Consider the following 11362-nt stretch of genomic DNA (forward strand, 5'->3'; position numbering starts at 1 on the left):
GCTAAGAGTGCTTGAAGCTGCTGCTCACATGATTTAGGGAGAAAGACCTTCAAGCAAAGTATTGAGTGGTTTTTGTCCCAATGAATGTGACAAAAGTAGATCCTTTTTACATGTAAAGAATATTCGAGTGTTTTAAGAAGAATGTGCACTGAATAATTCCACCAGGCACTACTAAGCTTAAATTTGATTGGGGTCGTTGTTTTTGTTTTACTGCTTGCTGGGGTACGCATTGCCGATACTACAAAAGTTAATTTAGCTGATTGCAATAACAATAGTAAATTTTTTGCATATTCCATGACTGATGAGACAGTACTTTGTGTAGTAGCAGCTGTGCCTTTTAAGAATCGAAGTAGAAACTGGACCAGTTCAAAATTGAGATAATTGCAATATGGCTGAAGCTCATTGAATAACTCATCAATGTTGAATACGTGATGACTCAGCCCTCCTTTCTCCATTTCCAGAAACTGCTCAACTTCACTTACTATTTTTTCCAAAGGTATATCACTAATTGTCAGAGCATCCTTCATCTCTTTCAGTATAACTTCAAAACGTTTACGAAGAGCATTGATATCAGCAACAACATCCTCTTGAGATCTGCTAGCCACCCAGCTCCTAAAAACATTTTATAACGTTCATTTTATTTATTTATTTATTATTTTAACTTTAGAGTGCAACATAAAGTAGACAGACAGAAAGGAAGGAGGAAAGTACAGTAGAAACACTGATGGTATGACATAGTCTCTGGCCACGTGAGACTAGGTCTGACATAGGACACTATTTTAGCCAGGAAAAGAGAATACAAGAAAGAGGACAGACACACAAAGGATCACATGGACAAATAGAACATTGAAAAGAAAAGAAAGAGGGGCAGTAAAAGAACAAAGCCTTACCTTTTTGATGTCAATTTTCCCAGTAAATTACAATAACTGTCATTCTCTTTTGCCTCAAGAAGAGCTATCAACACATGCAGCCATGAGGCGTGGGGACAGATCTTAAGCCAACATTGGAGCAATCTCTCTAGCCTCTGCTCAGAAGGAAACTCATTCTCAATGCTCTGTATTAGAGATTGAGTCACCCCGGGCAAGTGAGCAGCAAATAACTCCCAATTGGTTATCTTTAGGTCCAGCAAAGCTGGTCTAGAGCTGTTTAAGGAGCTTACAACAGGGAGAAAAACGGCCATGATTGGAGAAAGATATAATAGCTGACAAAGAATCAAGGATCACCTGAGACTGTGATATGACTGTCATGCATGGGATGCCTAGCCCAAATATGGAATATCAGAAATAGCCTATGAATGCCACAAAAATGAATGATTATAGTTAATGAATTGTTAATTCTGAAATAAATTCATTATAAAATATAAAATAATAATGATAGTGGTAAAGAAGTGAAGGAATGAAATATCTAATTGTCATCAGTAAAATTGAATGGAGAGTTATCTTTGTCAATCATAATTTTTAATAATTTTTGCATAATTTTTTGCAGTCATAGTTCGCAAAGTTAAGGTCTTTGTATAAGTAAATGTAAAGTCGTAATTGTTTAGTGCATGTAAAAAATTAATAAAAGTCACAAGTATTTTTTCCTAATCTCTGCAGCAAGATCACATCTGTAAACAACATGTGATTCCAGTACCTCCACAACAGTATCCCAAGTGAAAGGAGGACAGCTTTTACTGGTTTCGGGCCCAATGTTGAAAAACAGCACGATAACAGTCCATTGGATCAGCATGATACTGCATACTAAAAGAATTCAATTGTGAAAACTGAATATCAAGCATTGTGCCAATGTTCTTCCATTGATCAGGAGCTTTAGCAGCAACATCATTCATAAGCTCACTCTCTCTAGGAACAGCAGGGAGAGGAGCTCCACCATCTACCATATCTGCTTCTGATTCATTTCCCTGTCCTGCATCATCCTGATTTTTATCAATGCTAAAAGCAGCAACTTGCTGCTCCAGTGATTCCACAGTAGAATTACCTTCTGTCTTTGTGACTGTGTTTTCTAAATAAATAATTAATTAACAAACAACTAACAAGGGTATTAGTGTGAAATATCTCCTAAGATTGATTTCACTACTTTGCATGGATTCCTTTGCGCTAAGACTTATTTTTTCTTTCTTTTTGCTAGAAAGTTCCAAACTTTGTTTCAACCAGCAGCATGAAACTGATGTAGTTATTGACATACAATTATTTAGATTGCACGTGACGTGGGTGAATTCAATCTTAGGAGTGACCTGGGGGCTTTGCACCTAGATCACAAAAAGTTGTTACATACCTTGATGCTTTAGCATAGTTGTATCTATTTCCAATTCATCCAATGATATACATAATTTCTTGAATATCTCGTTTCGATTAGGATTTGTTTGCAATGCAGTTAGAACTGAATTTAATAGATTATATGCTCTAACAACAGCTCCAAGATTCACATCGGCTGCTTTCTGATACGTAGTTTTAGTAATGGATTTCTCAGCAAATAGACGTATTGCCAGTTTTATTATCAATTCAGGGTTTCCTGTTAGAATATCATTAAGTTGAGGCAAATTCTTTTTAAAAATAGTATATTCCAAGTTTACATGTTCTAAAAATGGTTCATGAAATTAAAAAAACATTTTTTAATTTGTCTTACCGCCGGTAGAGCTTTCGTCTTGCTTTATGCTTGCTGCTGATAATGGAGGACTTTCAATACTAATACTGTTACAAAATCTACCTGCTGATGACTCTTTTATGGTTGCTTTCTGCTTCTCCATTAGTATAAGTCGAGGTATAAGTCACAACAGAACCTTAAAACTTATCTGGTAAAAGGCTTTCCGGTCCAGTAGGCCCACTCCCCCATTCTAGGGGCGCTTCAATTCAAACTAGCTATGTAAATCATGCAATCTTCTATATAATAATTATCTACTATTGTTGAGATAATAGAGTAAAATATCTATTGAAGAGATGACACAAAAAATTCACCTGGAATGAAATAATGACAAATAAAAGTAATAACAATGATAAAGGAGTTAAATAGCTAATCGTCATCATCATCAGCAGTAAAGTCGAATGGTTGGAATTTATCCCTGAATCTCAGAGTTATCTTTGTTTCTATTTCTTTGCCAAGAGCACAGTTCTTCCAGTTCACTTTATGAGGGACATTTAGTATCAATGGAGACGCCAACACTTCTCTACAAAAAAAATTATTTACAAGCCATAACTCTCTCTCTCTCTCATACCTTCCAAACTGTATAGGAAAGAATCCTCCTTTAATTCTAGCAAATAGACTTGGACCTGTGAAGAACTCAGCCATGAAATACGGAGCCCCTGAAGGAACCATCTAAAACAAAAGTAAATTATTAATTATTCCGTGGTTCTGTTAATGCTTATCATGTGCCTTGTTGATGTCGCTTCCTCTTTCTATTTCAGCAAACTCCAGCTTATGAGCTTTCCCTGAGTCAATAAATGCTTGCCTCAGGTCGTCAGACTCCATTTCCTTAGGAAGAGGAACCACCTACAATGTACATGTACATACATCCCTTTACTAATCCTTGTTCCACCTGTATCTGTAGATGCTGTGATCGGAAATTACGCTCAAACATGACACAAGTCTGATTCTTAGAGCTAAAGTATTTCCTGAGAGCAACTTTGAATTTATCGATTTCTTCAATTACTTCCTAGAGTAAAAAAAATAAAAGAGATAAAGACACAGAAGCAGCACCAATAGTGTTGCTACCTGAGGAGCATCAATGGATGAAGGATAATGACCGATTGGTAATATAAGTACATGTTCATCAACCAGTCCTCCTTTGCTGAGGGCAAGATATGACTAAAAGAGAGACATCAAATAAAAAATATATTCACTGAAAATATCAGAAATTTTATTAAATTTTCTGATGCATGTATTATGCATGTTCTTATTTTATGTGGAAAATTTGAGCCAAAACCAGCCCTGTACTATAGTACAGGCAAAATTCGCCAAAAATTAAAGTTAGAGAATTCTTCATTTTAATAATTTTTCTGATGCATATACATGTACTTATGTTGTGTAGAAAGTTTGAGCTGATTCCAATGAAAATTGGATTTTTTACAAATTTTGAAAGATCTGATCAAGACCAAAGCACATCAAAAATGTCATTTATTGCATTTTCTGATACATATTGATGCCCTTATGCTAGTTTTTGTATAATCATAATAAAATTACATCATTCCCAATGGACACAATGAGGTGCTTCTCAACTTCAGGGCCACTGAGACAGAACCAGCAGGGACCTTGAGGCTGAACGGCTCGTCTCTTTGCGGGAGGCAGAGAAGGATCTACCAAACATTGCAAAACATGATCCCAAAACAATCTCTGACTTACCAAATTGTCTTACTAGTCGATCCTGTTCTCTTTGCTGCTGTTTTCTGGTCTCTTGTATCTCTTTAACATCATAAAAATAATTTGAAGCTAGACCACTCCCACTGCCACTCTCACGAGCTGAAATCGGTGGCCGTTTAGCCTAGCATGCTCACAATTAAAAGTATAATTACAAATACAAGGCAGCTCTCACTAAATCTGTATAAGGAGAGTCTGTGATGTTATCTGGGGGCTTCAAAAGTTCTTCTGAGCTCATCTCACACATAGGAGTGATGGAAAATGCATATAAATACTAATAATAAATAAAATAATAAATATATAAATGATAAAACTGACTCTATTTTTCTTATTTGTATTATCAATATTAGCTAGTCCGAAGAAGCGTGTTCCATGCATTCTTTTGCCAGCTCTCTCATTCCTACATCACATGACATGTTCATGTACTCGTAAACATTTACACGTACTTGTAAACATGTACATGTACTCGTTACCTATAAGGAGGTCTCTGAAAGAAAATCTCCAGTCCAGCGGCAAAATGATACCGAGGACATAAGGAGCTTGCTAGTTTTGAGATTGAAATTGAGCCAGAACGAACGTCATTAAGCCATTCCTATAAAGACACAGTTGTACATTTCAATGTGTACATGTACATGTAATGTAATGTACAGGTGGTTGTGTGTGGTTGGTGACGCCTTGAGGCCATTCTGATGTCAATAGAAGATCAACTCCGCTAAAGTCCTGAGCATTTGCAGTTTGATATAATGCAAAAATGTCCTCTTGTCTGAAGAAACATGGCTAAAATAAAACAAAAAATAATCTTAAATTGCTCCTCCCTCCCTCTCTCTTACAAGTGTGTCTTTATTTTCGTGTTTCTTTTGATATTCGTTTTTATCGTATCGTCCACTCAAATATGCCACCTGTAGTCCTTCCACTGTCTTAAATACGCCTCTGTGACCTAATTAAGGAGTGTGGGCGGAATTAAGAAGTGTGGGCGGAATTAATAGGCTATAGGTTACCTAAACAGGTTATATTTTCAGCTAGTTCTCCTCCATCAAATGTGATGCCTTCATAAAATTTTTCACAATCAGCATTGCTCGGACCCAGAATGTAAATTGGCAGTGGAACTGAGACAGATATGTAAAAGTGAATTTCAAATTTTTTCTTAATTTTTACCAGCTCTCAGGCCTTCTTTGACATCCTCCCAATGCTGATTGCAGTCTGGAGTATCAGCAAAAAATGAGCCAACACAAAATAAGGCCTACACAAATTAATATTATAAACTTCTACAGTGATATCAATTTAAGCCTACATCAAAATCTCCAGACGTCCTCAATATCGTCTGTACTCTTGAAAAAAAAGGTTTAATCATTCCATTTATATCACCAGCAACTAATCTACAACAAACAACAATAATAAATAATAATAATTTTTAATAAAATAAAAATACATTTTCATGTTTCTGCTGCAAGCTAAGAAGACAAGTAGGGGTGTGTCAGGCACACCCACTTGTTGCCAAGCAACGTATCTTTAATGATGGAGGATAATGGCCCACCACCTCCTGTGGAAGGGAGAGCCTCAGAGGAAGGAGAAGAGATAGGAGATATAAGAGAGTCTGATTCCATCGAGACTGGCTGGGTAGTTGTATCAAAAGGACCAGAAGAGGAGATTACTGATGAACTAAGAGAAGAGAAGGAGGAAGATAAAGGAAATAAAGGTAGAGTGTCATTGCACAATGTATGTATGTATAGTGTGTTCTTTATTAGATAATGACTGCTTTAATGAAGGAGAAGAAGACACTCTGATTGACAGTATCAATAATAGTGATGTACCTACCAATAATGAAGAGATACCTAATGTATCTAAGGAGGAGACTCTTGGCACTGGAACTGAACCAAATGATGATAATGTGACAGGAATGACTGATGATCATGTCACTGGTAGTACAGGAACAACCAGTGATCATGTGACTGGTAATACAGGAACGATTGATGATTGTGTCACTGGTAGTACAGGGACAACCAGTGATCATGTCACTGGCAGTACAGGAACAACCAGTGATCATGTGACTGGTAATACAGGAACGATTGATGATTGTGTGACTGGTAGTACAGGAACAACCAGTGATCATGTCACTGGCAGTACAGGGACGACTGGTGATCATGTCACTGGTAGTACAAGGACAACTGGTGATCATGTCACTGGTAGTACAGGGACGATTAATGATCATGTCACTGGTAGTACAGGGACGACTGGTGATCGTGTAACTGGTAGAAAGGTAGAAGAAAAAGACACTGGGCCTAGGTATTGAATACTAATGCAAACCTTTATCTCCTCTCTCTCTCTTTTCTCTACAGGATGACAAAGAAATTCTTAAAGGAATTGTGCAAAAAGAATAAGCTATACACTACTCCATATCTTAATGATGTCCTTTATCTTCACTTTAAAGGTACTCACTATTGTCTCATCTTCTCCTCATGAATAATTCATTAGGTTTCTCCCGTATTGAGAACCTTGATGAGTACACAGGCCTGCGTTGCTTATGGCTTGAGTCTAATGGTATCCTACGTATTGAAAACATAGACCACTTGACAGAGCTAAGGGCATTGTGCGTCTGATAGCTATGCACTGGAAATTCTCTTGTTTTTAAATTTCTTTTTTTGTTTCTTTGTCTTAGATTTTTGCATCAAAATTTAATCAGGAGGATAGAGAACTTGGACTCACTTCAGCTACTTGATACACTCAATCTCAGCAACAACATGATCACAAAAATTGAAAACCTAAGTAATGACAAATACACTGTAGTACTCAACAAAAAGCAACTATTTGCCCTATTTGTATAATGCTCACAGTTTAGTGTATCATAAAAGTGGAGTTATATTATAATTGTCATGAAATATTTTGTGCTGTAGGATGCCTGCCTGTACTCAAGTCACTTCAGATAGCACACAATAACATACAAACTGCCTCTGATATTGAAGAGTTGGTTCACTGCTCTAGTCTAAGGTCTAATTGAAACTATATAATGATGATCCTATTGATTGATGGTTTGCTTTCTCTCTCTCTCTCTCTCCCTCCCTCTAACACTAATAGTTGTGTAGACATATCTCATAACAGGTTAGATGACAAGCAAGTGGTATCAGTATTCTTTGCAATGCCTGAATTGGTAAGTACTGACTCTATACAGCTAACACATACAGTACTTTCTTATTATCCATTGTTATAGAGAGTATTGAATCTAATGGCAAACCAAGTCATCAGGGAGCTACCTAATTACAGAAAATCCTTAATCTGCGGCATTGTAATAATAAAATAAACAATTTCAATAAATAGCATTTAATTTGTTTTTTTTTTCACAGGAGCAGTTACAGTATCTTGATGACAGGCCAGTTTTTCCAAAGGACAGAGCTTGTGCAGAAGCATGGTATGTACATGATCGAGAGAGTAAATAAGTAGAAAGCTCTTTTATTGTGTTTTTGTTTTCATTAGGCAAAAAGGAGGAGTACAAGAGGAGCAGGCTGAGAGACAGAGATGGAATGAAAGGGAGCAGGAAAAAATTAGAAAGAGCATTACTGGTTATTCACTACAATTAAGCAATCAATTTTATAATAATAGTATTATATCATGTTGCATTTAGGCCTTGCTAAAATACGAGCTGAAGCAATAAAGAGAAGATACAGAGAGAAGCAGCTCGAGGCCAAAGCTAGAGGAGAAGAAGCAGACTTGAGCAGTAGCAGTATCAGTGACTCCAATGAAGAGAGTGAGGATGAAGAGGAAAACAAGATGGAGGAAGGTGAGAGAGAAGAAAGCCCGGCATCATTAGAGGACCCACCGCCATTGGAGGACGTTACTGCTTCTTTGTCATCTCCTCCTTCTGATGCTCCTCTTGTCATTGAAGAAATACCATTTATAAAGCCAAGTGTTCCTGTAGCAGAGCAGATATTTTTAGATGAAGAAGTGGGACTGTTTTCAACAAGAGGGGGAGAAGGAGAGGGTAGAAAGACTGGAGGTGCAGTAAAACTGATTGAGCAAGTTGGGAGAGGCCTGGAGTCAATAGAAACCATTGAGGAAGTTAATAAAGGTAAGAAAAAAACGATACTATCATTTTTATGTCATTTAAAACAAAAAGCTACTGCTTCTGGTGATGATAAATGGGCTGGAAGAATCAGCCCAGTGGCTCATATCTCACCAGAACCAGTTGATATTCTTGTAGAGGAACTTGACGAGGCTTCATTGTTTGAGGTAAGCAGTAATAATGTAGATGCATATGTAGTATGTACTTAATTTCTGTGCAGACTGCTGGCAAAGTTTCCAAAGATATAATACAAGAATTTGACTCTGCAATGTCCAAGATAAAAGAGAAGGAACCATCTGAACTTACACAAGAAGAAAAGGTGAAGAGTAACTCATTCCTTTCATACAATATTATTTATTAATACTTTTCTTTTTAAAGATATGGAGTGTTGCTAGTAGAGGTGGTTCCACGCTGCCTGAAGACAGTGTTCAATTGGATGATGAGACAAACCTGAAAATAAAGAAAACTGTGACAGAATTCAAGAAACACAGAGACACCACATCACTTGCTTTTTAATAAATTATGAACTATAATAACTCCTGTACTCCAATTATTATTATTATTATTATTATTATTATTATTATTATTATCAGCATAATAATACTTTTTTTTTTGCACAAAAATGAAAATGCGTGGGAAGCTCATCTCGATTAGGTGTGGTCTACAACCCACAGATAGATATAGATCAGAGCTGAAGTGTCATGTCTGACGAGTCGAGGATAAGAGAACTCTCTGAACTGATCAGAAACAAATGTCTACAGACAAGACAGCAGCAGCAACAGGCGGAGGGACAAGCACCAAACACAGCCATACAGGTGAAATAAATATAGTTATAGAAATAAATATTAATAATAAAAATATCAAATTATTATTATGCATGATTACAATTTGTTTAAAGGTTCAAGGTGCAGAAGTGCTCTCTAGACTAAGAGAAGTTATCGTTAGGCTACAAGAAGAAATAAAAGGTTGAGAGACCTCTGGAGCATTTGATTATACTTTCCTCTTCCTCTCGTTTCCTCAGACCCCTCCCCAGCAGGAATACAGCAAAGGCTCCAATACACTGCATCAAAACTAGGGTAAGTTGTGTCTCATGCTTTAGGGTAATTTGTACGTAATGAACTTACAACAGCGACTACTGCTGCAAGAAGGGAGTTGTCATTACCAGCAGTATTATATTGCAAACAGATCATGCTCTTCTTTCTTTCTCTCAGTCTCAATTATTCAAATCAGAGATCAGCTAATGGTGTATCGTGTTATCTTAACACAGAATCATTTTACGTTGAGGTCTGTGTCAGCGACAATGGAACAGTAACATCTGCTAATGTGGTACTGGGGCAAGAAACACAAAAGGTTAGTTTGAGCTCCTTTTTGTAAACTTAAATTTTGAAAGTTGTTCCAAAATTGGGCCAAAGTCTCTGTACTATTAGTAACGCGGTAGCGTTACTAAGTAGGATTCACCCCCAAGCAAAATGGCTGCCACTACTTTTGCAGCCTTGCTATACCGGGAAAACGAGATCCTATGCTTACCAGACTTCTTAGAGGACCTTATCTTGACCAGAGGACTCCAATGGTACAGCTAGCGTGGCTCTAGACCTTGTCTAAGTGAAAAGTCAAAAATCGGCGAACTGGCCGTTTTGTTCAGCCAGTAGTTCAAGTAGGATTCCGAACGACCAACGAAAATACGAAATGAAAATCCTACTCTCGCGACACAAATTCTACTCTACATTGCAAGGTGATTTGTAATTCTTACATAATAACATTAAAAGTACAATATAGAGTAGAATTTGTGTCACGAGAGTAGGATTTTCATTTCATATTTTCGTTGGTCGTTCAGAATCCTACTTGCCTTGTTTTTTAAAATTTTTTAGTACAGGGACTTTCACCTGATTTTTGAGTAACTTTAAAAATTTGTAAGAAATCTGAATTCAATCGGAATCAGCTCAAACTTGCTACACAACATAAGAACATGTATATGTATCAGAAAATAATTATTATAAAAATAGAGAATTCTCTCCTAGTCATTTTTGGCAAATTTCGGCCAATGACCCTGTGCTATGATGGTTATTTGTCTCAACCTATGGAAATTACAATCATCATCAAAATAACAACAAATACAGTCTGCTGATTTATTTTGTGGTCTCAAATTTTTGTTTTAGGGTTCTCATTAGAATTAATTTATTTTCGTGGTTTACAAAATTTTCATCAATACATTGTATTTAGTGGAATTAATTTTAGTACATGTAGATTTGAGCCTGCAAAAAATTAATTCCAGATGAAATAAGCCAGCTATACTGTTCTATTATGAGATACAATGAAGTATAAAGTGCATCTTTGTGCAGACTTTTTTATTTCCTTGAGAAAGGTCAAGTCCTCAGCTTATTCATCCTTTGAGAAAGGTTATCTTTATTATAAGACTATCTTTACAGTCAAATGCCAAATCTTTATCATAGAATAGTCAGGCCAAGGTTGCTATAGAACTCTATGCTTAATCATATTAAGTTCATATAAACAGTTCAGAACTGTTATCATACCAAGTTTGTCAAATCAGTAAAAAAAGGTGTAAAAAAGGCGTGAAAAAAGGTATAAAAAAGGCGTGAAAAAAGGTGTGAAAAAAACGATTTAAAAAGCGCAAAAAGGTGTGAAAAAAGGCGTTAAAAAAGGTGTGAAAAATGTGGGAAAAAGTGTGAAAAAAGGTGAGAAAAAAGGTGTAAAAAAGGCGTAAAAAAGGCGTTAAAAAAGGTGTGAAAAAAGGCGTTAAAAAAGGTGTGGAAAATGTGGACAAAAGTGTGAAAAAAGGTGTAAAAAAAGGTGTGAAAAAAGCGTGAAAAAAGGTGTTAAAAAAGGCGTTAAAATAGGTGTAAAAAAAGGCGTTAAAAAAGGTGTGAAAAATGTGGAAAAAAGTGTGAAAAAAGGTGTGAAAAAAGGTGTGAAAAAAAGTGTGAAAAAGGCGTGAAAAAA

At 36.4% G+C, this 11362-nt stretch overlaps 5 protein-coding genes across 7 annotated transcripts in view; 2 read left to right on the top strand and 3 right to left on the bottom strand.

Moving 5' to 3' along the window:
* Positions 1–1210, bottom strand: part of LOC109587980 (uncharacterized) — a 4071-nt gene extending 2861 nt beyond the window's left edge. The window contains exons 1-2 of the mRNA XM_020004209.1: positions 891–1210; positions 3–612 (exon numbers count right to left, since the gene is read on the bottom strand). Of these exons, the coding sequence (XP_019859768.1) occupies positions 3–612; positions 891–1180 (900 nt within the window). The 5' untranslated portion in view covers positions 1181–1210. The remainder of the gene's footprint in view (positions 1–2; positions 613–890) is intronic.
* A 275-nt stretch (positions 1211–1485) lies between these two features.
* Positions 1486–2885, bottom strand: LOC109580369 (uncharacterized). Of its 2 annotated transcripts, XM_019993426.1 has the most exons (4): positions 2707–2885; positions 2626–2661; positions 2275–2577; positions 1486–2001 (listed from the first exon to the last, which is right to left on the bottom strand). In XM_019993426.1, the coding sequence occupies exons 1-4, from the start codon at positions 2744–2746 to the stop codon at positions 1670–1672; spliced, it is 711 nt and encodes a 236-aa protein (XP_019848985.1). In that variant the 5' UTR covers positions 2747–2885; the 3' UTR covers positions 1486–1669. The 2 variants fall into 2 exon arrangements, with proteins under 2 accessions (XP_019848985.1, XP_019848981.1); XM_019993422.1 differs by having other exon boundaries at positions 2626–2885.
* A 29-nt stretch (positions 2886–2914) lies between these two features.
* LOC100635130 (CWF19-like protein 1) lies at positions 2915–5838 on the bottom strand. Its single transcript, XM_019993417.1, has 16 exons — positions 5780–5838; positions 5642–5726; positions 5506–5590; positions 5349–5456; positions 5181–5287; positions 4999–5127; positions 4824–4942; positions 4669–4750; positions 4526–4624; positions 4336–4474; positions 4177–4289; positions 3709–3801; positions 3533–3649; positions 3370–3486; positions 3212–3312; positions 2915–3163 (listed from the first exon to the last, which is right to left on the bottom strand). Exons 1-16 carry the CDS (start codon positions 5785–5787, stop codon positions 3010–3012), a joined length of 1656 nt encoding a protein of 551 aa, XP_019848976.1. The 5' UTR covers positions 5788–5838; the 3' UTR covers positions 2915–3009.
* LOC100635253 (dynein assembly factor 1, axonemal-like) lies at positions 5837–8984 on the top strand. Of its 2 annotated transcripts, XM_019993401.1 has the most exons (15): positions 5837–6046; positions 6096–6302; positions 6402–6633; positions 6687–6778; positions 6823–6937; positions 7007–7113; positions 7242–7335; positions 7423–7495; positions 7556–7630; positions 7689–7753; positions 7819–7904; positions 7967–8410; positions 8459–8571; positions 8625–8723; positions 8783–8984. In XM_019993401.1, the coding sequence occupies exons 1-15, from the start codon at positions 5863–5865 to the stop codon at positions 8918–8920; spliced, it is 2124 nt and encodes a 707-aa protein (XP_019848960.1). In that variant the 5' UTR covers positions 5837–5862; the 3' UTR covers positions 8921–8984. The 2 variants fall into 2 exon arrangements, with proteins under 2 accessions (XP_019848960.1, XP_011410272.2); XM_011411970.2 differs by having other exon boundaries at positions 6096–6633.
* A 73-nt stretch (positions 8985–9057) lies between these two features.
* Positions 9058–11362, top strand: part of LOC109580358 (mediator of RNA polymerase II transcription subunit 1-like) — a 6690-nt gene continuing 4385 nt past the window's right edge. The window contains exons 1-4 of the mRNA XM_019993408.1: positions 9058–9219; positions 9303–9369; positions 9426–9480; positions 9616–9754. Coding sequence (XP_019848967.1) covers positions 9106–9219; positions 9303–9369; positions 9426–9480; positions 9616–9754 — 375 coding nt within the window. The 5' untranslated portion in view covers positions 9058–9105. The remainder of the gene's footprint in view (positions 9220–9302; positions 9370–9425; positions 9481–9615; positions 9755–11362) is intronic.

This window comes from Amphimedon queenslandica, unplaced genomic scaffold (assembly GCF_000090795.2).
Source record: "Amphimedon queenslandica unplaced genomic scaffold, v1.1 AMPQUscaffold_13521, whole genome shotgun sequence".
NCBI lineage: Eukaryota > Metazoa > Porifera > Demospongiae > Haplosclerida > Niphatidae > Amphimedon > Amphimedon queenslandica.